Source organism: Oryza sativa, chromosome 4 (assembly GCF_034140825.1).
Source record: "Oryza sativa Japonica Group chromosome 4, ASM3414082v1".
Lineage (NCBI taxonomy): Eukaryota > Viridiplantae > Streptophyta > Magnoliopsida > Poales > Poaceae > Oryza > Oryza sativa.
This window is the reverse complement of record NC_089038.1, coordinates 33,944,764-33,958,390: the sequence shown is the minus strand read 5'-3', so window position 1 is coordinate 33,958,390 and position 13,627 is coordinate 33,944,764. Positions and strand designations below refer to the sequence as shown.

Genomic DNA, 13,627 nt, shown 5'->3' with positions numbered 1-13,627 from the left:
TTGACCAATTAAAATTGAGCACAAGCAATATTTAAATCCCTGGAAATTCCTTTCTTCCTTTTTCTTTTTTTTCTTTTTCCTTTTCCCTTAGTGGGCCGCCGGCCCACTTCCTCTCCTCTCTCCTCGCGCCTTGCTGGGCCGGCCGGAGGCCACGCCCCAGCTCAGCCCGCGCCCCCTCCTCTCTCCCGGGGTCACCGACAGGTGGGGCCCACCTGTCGGACCCGTCTCCCACCTCGCGCCGCGCCGCTGCGCCCATGCCTCCGCCTCCTCCGGGCCACGTCGGCCACGCCCGCGCGTGCGCCGCGTCCCTCGCGCCCACTCCCCTCTCTCTCCCGCCCGCGCCCGCGCCCGAGATGGCCGGGATTCGATTTTCGAATCCCGCCTCTCTCTCCTCCCCCACTTCCCCACGTTGGCCGGCGATTCCCGCCTCTCCCGGCCACGTCCGGCCTCCTCTCTCCCTATTTAAGCTCCGACGCCACCCCCTCTCTCTTTTTCCCCATTTCGCCGAACTCTCCCGAGCTCTCCATCACTCCCGCACCGTGCATCCACCAGCCGCCGCCTTTCCCGTCACTCCGGCCGCCGCTAGCCGCCGCTAGGCTCGCCGCCGCACCGCGCCGTCGCCGCCGTCGGGTTCGCGAGGCTAAGCTCCACCCTGGCCGCCCCTTCCCCGTCGAGTTTCGTCGCCGGAATTCGCATTCCCTCGCGCTCCGGTGAGTTCAACCTCTACCGCCATGAATACCGGTCGCCGTGGTTCATCTCCCTCTCTCTAATCTCTCTCTCTCTCCCTTCCTTAGGGCACCCCGAAGCCCGTCCGCCGGTTGCCGTCGTCCTCCCGTGGCTTGCCGTCGCCGTTCGCCGTCGTCTTCCTCCGCGCCGGCCACCCTCGGTGAGGCTTCCTCTCCCATCTATTCCCCTCCCTCTCCTTCCTAGCCGCCGCTTAGCGCCGCCGCCTTCGCGTCGCCTTTGCGCCGTCGCCTCCGCCGCCGGTTGCCGTCGCCGGCAACGCGTTCGCACGCGCGCGCCGTCGCCATCGCCGTGGCCGGCGGGCCGGCCTTGAGCCAAGCCGAGCCGGGTCGCCGCCGCCCGTCCGATCAACCCCGGGGGCGATCTGGGCCGTCGGTCCCGTGGACCGGCGGTGGACCACCCGCGTGGTCCCGGTCCACGGTGAACCGTCCCCCCCCCTTGAGTCGCTGCCGAGTGGGCCCGCTCGCCGGCGCCCCTTTCCTCCCTCTCCCGAGCCGCTGACCGGTGGGCCCTGCATGTCGGCGCCGCGCCTCCTCCCCCCCCCCCCCCCCGTGCTGACGCCAGCCCTGGGATTTATTACGCAATAAATGATTTAAGGACTTTTTGTTATAGTAATAAACACAGTGAATCTTCTAAAATTCATATCTAATTCATCCGAGCTCCGTTTAAGCCCATTCAAGTCTCAGTAAATCAAGAAAAATGTGTAGAATCCATTAAAAATGGTTTTGTTCTCTGTTTCAGTAGTCTTATAGCCTGTTTGCAATGTTTGCCTTGTATGTCGCTAGATTCCGGTTCTTCCGACGCTCCGGTGTACTTCGAAATAGTCGCCGAGGTTCCTCCAGCAGCAGAGCAAGGCAAGTCATGCTTGTCACTTGAACATGTTGATCCTATATTGCAAATGCTCTATTGTTTTCCTTCAAATATTGCATTGTTTTATAATGTTACTATGGGGTGTTTACCTATTGTCATAGCCATGCTATTGTTGTACCATGTCCCTTTGTCAGCTTGGGGTTATAACATGACTAGAGATTGGACTAGGGATTGCTTAGCCATGCTTAGTTCAACTAGTGCACAATGGGGAGAATCCTATTAATGTTTAGACTGTTGGTTCTAATGGTACTGTTGGATTAGTGCCACCGCTTTGGTGTTGGTTAATTAAAATAAATCACATGGTGGGCTGTGGGTGCATGGTTTTGCTGGTCGCACCCATGGCAGTTAAGGACCGGTTCGCGGGATGCCCTGGAAGAACTTATCGTACTTACCACAAGCCAGCGTGGGCAACGGCTGGGCTTGTAGTGTAGCTTTCCTCTAGCCGACGCATCCAGGCAAGGGTGGGCGTGATGGAGTTTGGATGGGCCCTGCGACGGCCTATGCGGCTTCCGGATTCACCTAGGCACGAGAGGGGACTGCCCGCTGCCTTGCGAGGAGTGGGGGTGAAACCTGAGGTGTGGTGTGCTTAGTTAGAAGGGGTTATGCGAAGGGTCCTGTTACGGCCTCTTTCCGGTATGTCGTGGTGGCATGTCGGCGCACGGAAACGTGTCGTGGGGCTGTGTCTTGTGGGTATAGTTGTACACCTCTGATCAGAGTAAAACTATTCGAGTAGCCGTGCCCGCGGTTATGGGCGGTCAACCAGATTCACCGTGATTAGTCTCACCCTAGTGTAATCTTTTGAATTTGGATAGTTTAGGTGGATGGTTGGGCCTGTCGCAACGTGGGATAGCGTTGGACAGTGGATAGTTAATAATAATTAATTATTACAACGGTTTAAATCTTTCAACTTCTGTTTATAAATGCTCGCTTTATGCAAATGAACCACTCTAGCTCTCCTTTGATAATTCCCTGCATCATACCCCTATTCCGGTATGACTTGCTGAGTACAGTGGGTAGTACTCAGTCTTGCTCTATTTTTTTTCCCAACCCCAGAGTTCGGGTATGTGTCAGATGGAGGTTTCTCCGAGGAGTAGGCTTCATCCGTGCCATCGAGGGTGCCTGTGGAGTGGTGTTCCCGCTGCAGTTCTAGTCAAGGCTTAGCTCCTGTTGTCTTCCTTTTTCCGCTGCATTTATGTAAGACTTTTATGATGTTTGTAAGACGTGGATCTGAATGTCAACATTATCGTTTGTGTACCCCGGCCGGTCCTGGACGGGGATTTTAATGCACATTCTGCTTGGAATTCTATTCGGGAATTTCTGGGCGTGACAAAAATGCACAAGGTTGTTTGCTAAGAAAGTAGAAATGTAGAAGGTCGTGGCAAATATAACAGTGATGTGTTGGCAAAGGAATGTGATGGTTCCCGAGGAAAGCCGATTGTGGCAATATGTTCATGATAGGCACTTAAGAGGGGGGAAATGAAAGTTAGGAGGTTTTCCAAGGGAAATGGAAGATGGTGGTGGTGGATTTGGCAATGGTAGGCATTGGCTAAGGGGTAAGACGATAGTGCTCAAGGTGTGTGACAGAAGGGAAGTATGCCCACAGTGGTGGATCTAGATATTGTGGCCACTTGAGTGGTGAAAATGGTAAGGGGGGGGTGTGTTTGCCACATAAGTGGAAGATTGTGGTGGTGGATCTCAAATGGTAGGCATTGGAGAAAGGGATGACAATGGTGCATGAGGTTTGCTAGGGAGGGGAAAGCCCGTGGTGGCTGTTGGGAAGGGAGAAGACAACAACATGAGAGAGGTTTGCCAATAAAGAGAAAGTCGACAGTGGCAAATCAAGTGGTGGTAGCCAATTGAATGAGGAACGCAATGGACGATCGCAGGAGGGGAGCAGGTAGGGAAGCACGGTAGTCAGTGGGTCTTTACTCTTGAGAGGGTGTCGGCAAAATTAGGCCATGAATGTTGGTAGTGGTACATAGATTATGTATGAGAGGGCGGGCAAGAGACAGAGAGGGAGCGGAGTCCTTAAGGTTTATAAAGGGATGGAAGTACTAGGACCATATTGGATTAAGGGAGTAACTATATAACATTTTCGACAATTATTTGGGTGAAACCTTTTCAAATATAACTATAATATAATTGAAGTGTAATTATAGATAACTAACATATAACTACTAGGTAAAAACACGTGTGTGGCCTAGGCTAGAAGGACCGGTGTTCACGAAGCATGTCACAGGCTTGACTCTTTGATCCCACATGTGCTAGCGAATGTTTTTTATTCTTTACCCGCACAAATCTCGAGGTAATCCGACGGTCAGAAATTCAAATGTTTTAGAGGGAAAAACTAGCCGATGTTTTTTTAGTAATTCTGTTGGATCAAATGGTTAAAAAAATATAGGGTACAATGCTTAGATTATAAAAACACATATGCGCTATACATCATGATTTATGTAAAAAAAAAGAGCCACTTTACATGCACTTCACTAAAACAGGAGGCATGTAGCACCATCGAGATCCTATTTAGGAGAGTTTCTAGCGGCTGCAATTTTCACTAGAACCTCTAACTCCCCAAAACAGTTGAGGTTCTTACTTGGTTTCTAAAAATCTATAGCTATAGAATGTAGAAAATATACTGAAAATCCGAAGCCGGGAAAATTAGCTACTAATCAGCTACATTTTAGCATTTGAACTTTCTAAACAGATCCCAAATCAAATTTCAGGTCGTTACCCCGTTCGACAGTGAAACAAAACGGTCAATCCCATCGCCCTTGCGAAGCTACGCTGCCTACGCACACAGGTTAAACTGCTGCAGACGCAACGTGGCCTCCATTCCCCGCCGACACGTTCCTCTGCACCCACCCACGCGGACCGTTCGGCCTCGTCGAACAGCAGCACGTACTACCCGATTTCTCAAGCGCGCACGCACCAAAATCTATCTATAGATTGCGTGCGCGCGCGCGTGGGGGCAACCCCAATTATCCCCCGGTGTCCGGTGAGGCGGTGAGTGCTACCTCCTTAATACTCTCCTATCTGCAAGAACCAAGTAATCCTCCTCGTTGATGTTTGACTGTTTGTACGTGAGATGAGTCTCACGTGGCCATGGTGTTGGTGCGTATATCATCCCGAGAAGTATAGCGGCAGCATCCATCCCATCCAGCCGTCCAAAACCTTGCTATCTCTTGCAGCCCTCCCGTCCTCTGGCACAGTATATAAAGCGTACCTGCAGGTGCAGCACCTGATACCTGCAAAGTGATCGATCGATCGAGGCCGGCATTGTGCGTGCGTGTGCCAAAGGATGACGAAGTACAAAGGTGTCAGGCAGAGGCACTGGGGCTCCTGGGTCGCCGAGATCCGCCACCCTCTCCTGTACGATCATCATTCAATCTCCCTTTTTCTGCCATGAACTAACATGCATCATACGGAGATGTACGTGTACTACGCTGACGATGTGTGTTCTGACTGGTACATATGCATGTACCGTGTGTTTGTACGACGTTTGTGTGTGTGTGTGTGCAGGAAGACGAGGATATGGCTGGGGACGTACGGGACGGCGGAGGACGCGGCGAGGGCGTACGACGAGGCGGCGAGGCTGATGAGCGGCCCAGCGGCGCGCACCAACTTCCCTCTCAGCAGCAGCGGCGGCAACGCCCGCAGCTGCCTCTCCCCGACCCTGCGCGCGCGGCTGGAGAAATGCTGCGGCGCGGGGTCATCAGCGCAGGCGCAACAGGGCGCCGTCGCTGGCCAGGACAACGACGATGCTGCTGCGGCGGCGGCGGCGATGGGCGTCGACGACGGCGACGAGTACGTCGAGGAGATGATCCAGGAGCTCACGTTCTACGGCTCCATAGAGATCGTCCAGCCCTGATCTGCTTAATTAGCAAAAGCCTAGCCGGCCAACAACCGCAGTGTAACTTAAAACTTAAATTACTAGAGTATAGACGTATAGTATATAAAAAACCTTGTGCTAGCTACTTCTGTGCCGTCTCGTTAGGCACATTGCGTTGGCAATTAGTAGGTGTCAATGGAACAAGGTAATGGACGAGCATTGCAGAGTGTGCATGCAGCTAGCCAGGACATCTCCCTGGGATCGCGATGTGTTTGCAAACAGGGGAAGGGGACCAAGAATCTTTCAGGATAAGGCCTCCTGATTTGGTTCATGATGTGAAGTTGGGTCGGGCTCTCGTCTTCTAGCTTCTTTGGATAGTACTACTAGTAGCACTCCTGTCTTCCTTCAGTCACCAGGCTACAATTTCTGGTACGGCGCCCAGAGAGATGGATGATGAGATGTGACGACGCGACGCAATGGGATGGATCCGATGCATGCATATCTTTTGTGCTAGAGCCCCGGTACGTCGACGAGCCGTCGTTTCCACTGTCTGCTCCATTTCGAGATGTCAATGGGGGATTGCAAAATGCCATGAACGGAGTTAAAGAGGGAATGGCTAGGCACAAAACGTAGCGGAGCTTTTGAGCCATACAAGTGGCCATGTACAGAACAAGATAGCAAACGAACGCGACGGGTGAGGCCTCTCTCCTATCAACATGGCTCGCGTCAGCGGTTAGACACATCTAAGGAGATGATTTAGTATGGGCAAACAGTGCCCGTGATGGCGGTGGTCGTGCCCCAGGTTCACGTTTTCAATGATAACCGACAGTAGATTTCAAGTTAATTTTCAAATGGTTTTCAAGAATTCAGATTCGAAACAGTAAATGTGACACAAAGATTTTTATCAAAATTCAGCAAAAACTGTCATGCTGCCTAAGGTTGGGATCCGGCGCTCGCTCGAAAAGGTGAACCATGGTCGTGCTGCCTGACCTTGAACCAACAAACATTAACGTTACAAAATGCAAACCGTAGCCGCAGTTCATTTACCACACAATGAATAGAATATCCGTAGTACGAAATACTGGTTACATGTCGAGAATCCTCAGCGTCCAGCGCTGCATGATACTGAAGTAGTACATCTCTAGTCACCTAGATGGCTAGCCATTTACTGCTACAACAATACTACAAACAAACCATTTGTTCTTCCATCTGCACAAACTACTCATAAGTTTTACACTGAGAAGAAAAAAGGAGGCATCTACCAGTCCTAGTAATCACATCCAAATCGTGAAACGTAGTCAGTATGACGCCTACAATAATACAACATGGGTACAAAGAGTGGGTGCACGATAAAATCCACCGATCAATGCTAACTCTAGTTAACCTAGGTATCATTATCATACCACCCATTTGGGCCGTTAATATTAGTGGTATACAAACAATTGTGGGTGCAGTAGATGCTCTTCTACTTTGCTCTTCCTCTCGTGCCTCGGACCACCCTTTTCCGTCCTCGCCGAACGTAGGCTGGTTTTGGGTCTACCTGCGCAGGTTCTTCTGAATTCAATCGTGTGCCATTCTCCACAGAATCACCATCTGCGGCATCAGCTTTAGGATCATTAACCTCGTTATTGGTGGGAGGCACACCGGTGCTCGAGTTGGTGCAACTGGGATTATCATTGCCCGAAGATTCTACCCCCGAGTTGGCATTTGATTGATCCCGAAGGCTGCAGTAGAGGAAACAGACGAATGCCAAACATGTCAGTCCAAAACAACAACAACAAAAAAAAACTTCTGCACTTGAAATATAAGTGGCTTGTGCACATTATGTTACCCATTGGCAGAAGTTTTTTTGGTCGACCCATTTAAGCTCGCATGGATGTGGGGACCTGTATCCTTTGTTCTCAACTCTGAAGAAAGTTTGAAAATAAACCACGATAAGCATGCATAGTAGGTACTACATTCAACTTAGAGAGAAAAACATCTAAACTAAGATCAAGTCAGAAACAGAGGAATCATATGCACAATTTCTGCTTTAGCTTAAGTGATAGAATCAGATAAGACATTTCAAGCCTTCAACTAACAAAAACAAGAAGAGATGTTACAAAATTCATTCATATTTACAGTAGTTCTGAGTGTTTGGTGTTATATGACCTGAAGGATTATACCCTTGGGTCAATGCTCAATAGTTTGTACTGTCATCCAAAGCTTCAGAAAAAGCATAGCTGTGCTCTTGTAAGTCATTTGGGCCGGTTGCTGGACCTATTCAGGCAATTTTGTTTTTCTAACCTATGCCACAGTTTAACTCAGATGGAAATCTTGAAGAACAAAACCATTTGTGCAATCGAAATTGACGAAGTACTAACCACAAATAGCACTTTTTTCTGCTTTTCTTTTATGCAAATCAACCATAATTGCAGACAAGCCTGTTTGATTAGGTAGGATTTCTCTCTAATTAGGCAAAATCCAGTCCTTCCCAAACCGTTGTTTACTAGTTAGCTACAATATTTGTCTTCCTTATTCCTTAAAAAGGAAGCTGTTAGCTTCCGACCTTAGGTAGGAGCAGTAGTCATATGTCGCCTACTTGATAGATTGACCAAAATTTAATTGCATCTCGTCGGGCCAGCGTATGCCGGACGAATTTTATTAAGCTTGGGAAAAGAGTTATAAGCTACATGTTGCAACGAAAGCCAACCAACATGATCCCATGCAACTGGACCACACAGGAACACACTGGCAAATGACAGCTACAGGTTACAAACCAGGACGCTACATCGGCAGCTCCTTGCTGCCGCAAAAGTTAATAAAATCTGAAATTATACCCACAACATGTGGTTTATAAAATGTAGTGACTGACTAGGAAATACAGTTGCCATTAGTATCCAACACCTTGGAGTTCCAAAACCTAATAAAATCATGGGTTGTGATCATTTTCAGGGCATAAAACAAATTACACAATATCAGCTTGGTCTCTATAAGTTACAAAATTATTGCAGTGGAGCAGACGAACATGATTCAAACAACAAAGGAGTAACAAGAGTAAAAGGAACTTCTCCAACTACATCAGATCATGCAACAACAGAGATTTTATTGGAAGTTCAGAGTTAAGAAAAATCAAGCTGATTCAACAAAAAGAATAAAATGCATAGGCACACGAGTGAAATAACACACAAACCATGGCAAAATTAATGTCAGAAAAGGGACACCACACAAACCTGACGCTGAGTTTATATCTGACTCCATGTGAATTTCCGGTTCTGCAACAGGAGCTTTAACATCCCCATCACGGTCAGCATCCTTTGTAACACTGAGACAAGACAGCAAATATCTTCTTTGAGGAACCGGCTATTTGAAGAAACATGTGTTCAATGACAAAATGAACATACAGAAAATATCTCCATAGGACCCAAAAAAAACAAGTTCAATTTCAAAAAAAAAAAAAAGTTCAGGCTACATAAGGGTTAAGAATGAAACGCAGCACATATTGAGAGCAATTTGTGCTGGTGATGTAATCACAAAGCTTACAACTAGATGTTGCAAGTGCAGCAAATGTTAGTCATTTTCAATGCAAAAGCTGACCTTGTGGAAGATATTTGGTTCCCCTGTGATATCTCCTCTGCACCATAAACAACAACCCATGTAAATTAGTCCAGGATATGCGTAAATTTTGATTTAAGTCATATACAAAAATTATACAAGTCAAATAGCTGACAATATTTTTTATCATCAAAGAACACAAACAAATAGTGAAGGAAAAGGAGAGTCTACCTATATGAACTTTGGATGCAGCATTGCATTCTTTGACAACATTCCCTATGTCATTTGCAGGGTCCACAGGATCAACAAACACCTTAAGATTGATGAAAAATTGCACCGGTAAATAAAGAAATGATACTTGTGATATTTAAAACATACTATAGAGCAATATTTTGAACTCATATTTACAAACAGATAAGAATGTCCAATAAGATAATGCTATACATACTTTTTTTTTTCTTTACCAAACTCTTACAAACGCTGACATGGCATGCTATGAGTATATCTAGTTTTCCTATTACTTCCATCTAGCTAAATCAAACGGTTGAGAACTATGTTTGTGAGTTTCGTAAGAACCTTTTGTACGTATAGCAGCATTCTTTCCAATATATCTAAATTACTTCCATAGATATTTGAAGTTCTACAAAGTTCAGGTGAGTAAATGACCCATCATCGTGAAGGGCAGCCAAACAATTTTATATCACAAACTGGTGAAAGTCAAAGTAATTTTCGCAAAACATACAACAGAAGCAATAAGCAATATCAAACTTAGTCAAATGTATAAATACAAAAACTACCATGACTCACATGATTTTTATCAGTGATAGGTGAGGAGTGCCCATTAGCCGGTTCTGCTCCTGCAACCTTATCAGAACCTAAAATATATGAAATAAATTATTTTTTCAAAGCCAAAAATTTCTAAGAATGAGAAATGATCCATAATATTCATGTCAAGGAAAGTTCAGGTGAGTAAATTAGTCTCACCTTTATTATTTTGCTCAGGTTTGTCAACTTTCTTATCAGTACCCGATGAGAATATAGATGTATCATTCTCAAACAATCTGGAAGTAGAACCATACTGCCTGACTTTAGAAGCATCTGGAGAACTTCCAGATGATCCCAGGCGAGACCTACGAGATTCCTCCAAATTTTCCCAAAAATTGGAAAGATATTCTTCCTTGGTGGTGACCTTCAAAAGGTAAAGCATATAATTATGAAGTGAAAATGCAATTTTAGTTGACATAACCATGTAGGTACTAACTAATAAAAGAAAAGCCTGCGGCATGCCACCCCAAAAATTCATTAACTTTCAGTTAATTTTATTCCGTTCCGAAATTTTATAAATATCTGCAGTATATATGATACATGACCAGTAGCATTTTCTCAATACCTCGTATTCTACAGTAGCTCAAGACTCCAGAATATGAATCAAGACAGCCAATGTAGCAATATTTACAGTATTTCCTAAAAACCTAAAAGGGATACAGTATATCCAAAAAAAACTGAAGTTCATCAAGCTCCGAACCAAATGACATTATCTGAAACTAAGCATCAATCAACATATAATAATCAAAGACAATCATGCATCCCACATTTACATCAAGGACCTAGAATTAAATTGCCAATGCTTTTTAACCTTTGCATTACCTTTGATGAGGGGAGAGAATATTTGGACTTCCCTTCATAATCATACATATGTAACCCAGCAGAGGGTGGTGTTTTAAACTTCTGGCTACCTAAGAATGGAGATTGCCAAGGAGGCAATGACTGCATGTATGATTTTGCTAAATCAACTGGAGAACCCATGTCAGATTCAAACCCCTGCAAAAATGAAAACTCATAAAGGTAAGTCAACAAAGGAACCAAATATTGCTGTGACAAGCACATAAAGATTGATGGCTATAAAGATGAGAATGAAAACACATTAATACTAACAGAGTTAAGCATATCAGTGTTTAATGTGCAAGGTCCATGGTCTTCAGGCTTTGAACCTAATCCCTGCCTTTTCTCTTCTAACCATTTCTTTGCTTCCATAACTGCTGCGCTTAATAGCTCGGGCGATGCATGGAGAGGAGAACCAGGAGAAAAGCTACCAGATCCAATACTAGAGAATGGAACTGGTTCAGTGCCATTTCTGTGGCGACTCAAGGAACGCCAAGCTCCCGTGAAATCATTTCCAACAACAGTATTCCTGGTTGGAATTTCTTTCGGCGTTCCATACTCAGGTGCTTCAGGAAGTGCAGCATCTGTAACTCGTGACTGTATGAGCTTTACCATTTTATCACATTCATCCCTATAAAAATAAACATGAATAATTGAGAAGGAAAGTAATAGGTTATAAGGATTTTATTTAGAGTAAATTTCAGATAACTACAACTATTTTGCCAAAATTATCAGTTTACTGTAACATGCAATACTCATGCAACCATGTGCACCTTTAGCTAGGCATTTCAGAGAACTGCAACTATAATAAAGGATTTTATCAGAAAGCTGCAACTTTATTTGTCCGACAAGTTTTTGGCCCACCTGTCACACCCATGCAATATTCATGCTGGTAAGTCAGGCCCACATGTCATACACACATAAGGGTGTTGCTGCTTTGTGATAAAGTTGTTTGGTATGATTGCGGTTTTGTGATATAGCAGTTAAAGTTGTAGCAAAGTGATAGTTCTGACAAAATAATTGCAGTTCTGTGAAATTTACTCTGTTTAAGAAAACGTAGAATATGTATGGATCTATTCAACATAAAATTCTCAGTATCTCGGCAGCACACACCACAGGCAGAATTGCATGCTTAGTACTTTGAAGTGCAATTTTCCTCATCCTACTGCTACAGAGTGTCTATCTTATCCAGTTGCAATAATATCATGACTTTGATTCCTTCTCCAACTCAAATTTGAATAGTTTTACCCTTTTAATTCATAGTACCCTATAGAATTCATAGTACAAAAAATCAAAAGAAGAGTAGCTCCAACTTAGGCCATATGCACCTATGCTTGTATTATCAGAACTGTTTTGTAAATGAGAAATAAACTAGATTTCTTTACTGTTAAATTTAATCGTTAGCAGTTGTCCAGGGAAAAAAATATACATCTAAGCACACATGTAAAGAACAATAGCATTACAGTTACCTTGAGAATGTCTCCTTCATAACCATTTCCTCAATGGCAAGCTTTGACTCATTGTATGAAACTATTGCTCCATGATTGTCTTCTGTTTCATCTGCACAGGTATTACAAATGAACGCACTCATAAACCATCCCAAAAATAGTTCATCTGAATGTGGGCAGCACAATGTAGTTGTGTGAGCGAACAGTTTACGAAAGGTAAAATGGCTCAACAGAATTGGAAACACTGTTCCTTCATATGCAAAAGTACAAAACACTGATTAGTCTGCAGTGCATCCCTCTAAAATGGTCTAAGGTCAATTAAAAGTGCTGTCCACCATTACAAAGCTAAAGATCGAGCACCTTCTCAAACCACAATAGAACTAACAGGTCAATAACAAATAGCTCAACTATTCTACATTCTGGAAATATCTAGCATATGTGACAAAAGATGGCTCAATTATTTTCTGAATTCCAATAATATGCACCATGTCATCCTAACTCGATGTTCATGCAAGTAACTGTGGTTCCCAAATGAGGTTGATTCTGAAAACAACCATGCCAGATCTAAATTAAGCCCTCTGCACCTCGTATCATAATTTTCAGGACATTATAAACCTTAGGATGGTGGCAGCTAACCAAATACATGCCTTTAATTTTGTGTTGATGAATCAATGATGGTATCTTCGCAAGCATACCAAATGGAAGTGTGATGCTGCTGAAGCATCGATTGATGAATACAGCAGCCGGAGCACTCCACATTGTAAACTTCAAATTCTAATTCCACAACACTAGGACTGTGTAATTGGAGTCAAACCAAGCTTATCCCCAATTCCACCTAATGTGGCAAAACCGCAAAATTCTTACCCAACCACAGTCTACTAAGGGAAAAAACCGTCAGCGCACACTCTCTCTCTGCTACTGACCCCGAATTATCAAAATTCCACTACTTCTACTCTAATTAGAGCAAGCAAGCCGAAACCCTAGCTTTGCAGCGAAGACGTAATTAGCACCCAACAGCGCAAGTAACCGCAGCGGCACAACTCGGGCGGTCAAGTAGACGAAACAGTTCAGTGAAGCAAGCAAGGAGAGAGTGACAAACAGAAATCTGAAATGAGGAACAGCGTGGCTACTCCACGGCGCTCAAGGAGTACCTTCCTCGTCGTCGTCCTCCTCCTCCTCCCCTGAGGCGGCCTCCTCGGGAGAGGAGAACAACACCGAGGAGATCACCCTCCTCGCTCCGGACACGATGCTGGAGAGCCACCCGGGGCTACTCTCCGCCCCCGCCCCCGCCGCGGCCACCGACGCCGACGCCTCGGCCAGCGACAGCGCGCCCTCCTCCGGCGACAGGCGGCGGCGGGTGACCCGCCCGGACGCGGATCCGTCCTCCCCCTCGCCGTCGTCCTCCGGCGATCGCCGGCGGCGAGCCCTGAAGAGGGACGCCATGGGAGGGGGTAGAGGATTTCGAACCAGAAAATCTGAGGCGATTTTTGGGAAGGGGGAATAACTACTGTAACTGCTAAGTCCACCGCTTTATGCGGGA

At 45.7% G+C, this 13,627-nt stretch overlaps 2 protein-coding genes across 2 annotated transcripts; one reads left to right on the top strand and one right to left on the bottom strand.

The window, feature by feature from the left end:
* Positions 1-4,767: 4,767 nt before the first annotated feature.
* LOC107278681 (ethylene-responsive transcription factor ERF003) lies at positions 4,768-5,680 on the top strand. Its single transcript, XM_015779855.3, has 2 exons — positions 4,768-4,983; positions 5,134-5,680. The coding sequence occupies exons 1-2, from the start codon at positions 4,913-4,915 to the stop codon at positions 5,480-5,482; spliced, it is 420 nt and encodes a 139-aa protein (XP_015635341.1). The 5' UTR covers positions 4,768-4,912; the 3' UTR covers positions 5,483-5,680.
* A 775-nt stretch (positions 5,681-6,455) lies between these two features.
* LOC4337256 (uncharacterized) lies at positions 6,456-13,589 on the bottom strand. The gene is made up of 11 exons (XM_015781238.3): positions 13,239-13,589; positions 12,109-12,199; positions 10,913-11,270; positions 10,625-10,798; positions 9,962-10,166; positions 9,785-9,852; positions 9,209-9,290; positions 9,020-9,056; positions 8,656-8,747; positions 7,275-7,350; positions 6,456-7,167 (listed from the first exon to the last, which is right to left on the bottom strand). The coding sequence occupies exons 1-11, from the start codon at positions 13,528-13,530 to the stop codon at positions 6,909-6,911; spliced, it is 1,734 nt and encodes a 577-aa protein (XP_015636724.1). The 5' UTR covers positions 13,531-13,589; the 3' UTR covers positions 6,456-6,908.
* Between the last annotated feature and the right edge of the window lie 38 nt (positions 13,590-13,627).

Excerpts from the sequence above, each read along its gene's own strand:
- LOC107278681 (XM_015779855.3), top strand. The coding sequence starts at position 4,913 with ATGACGAAGTACAAAGGTGTCAGGCAGAGGCACTGGGGCTCCTGGGTC. Across the intron at positions 4,984-5,133 it reads GAGATCCGCCACCCTCTCCT|GAAGACGAGGATATGGCTGG; the intron begins GTACGATCATCA and ends GTGTGTGTGCAG.
- LOC4337256 (XM_015781238.3), bottom strand. The coding sequence starts at position 13,530 with ATGGCGTCCCTCTTCAGGGCTCGCCGCCGGCGATCGCCGGAGGACGAC. Across the intron at positions 12,200-13,238 it reads GGAGGACGACGACGAGGAAG|ATGAAACAGAAGACAATCAT; the intron begins GTACTCCTTGAG and ends ATACCTGTGCAG. Across the intron at positions 9,853-9,961 it reads ACCTGAGCAAAATAATAAAG|GTTCTGATAAGGTTGCAGGA; the intron begins GTGAGACTAATT and ends CATATATTTTAG.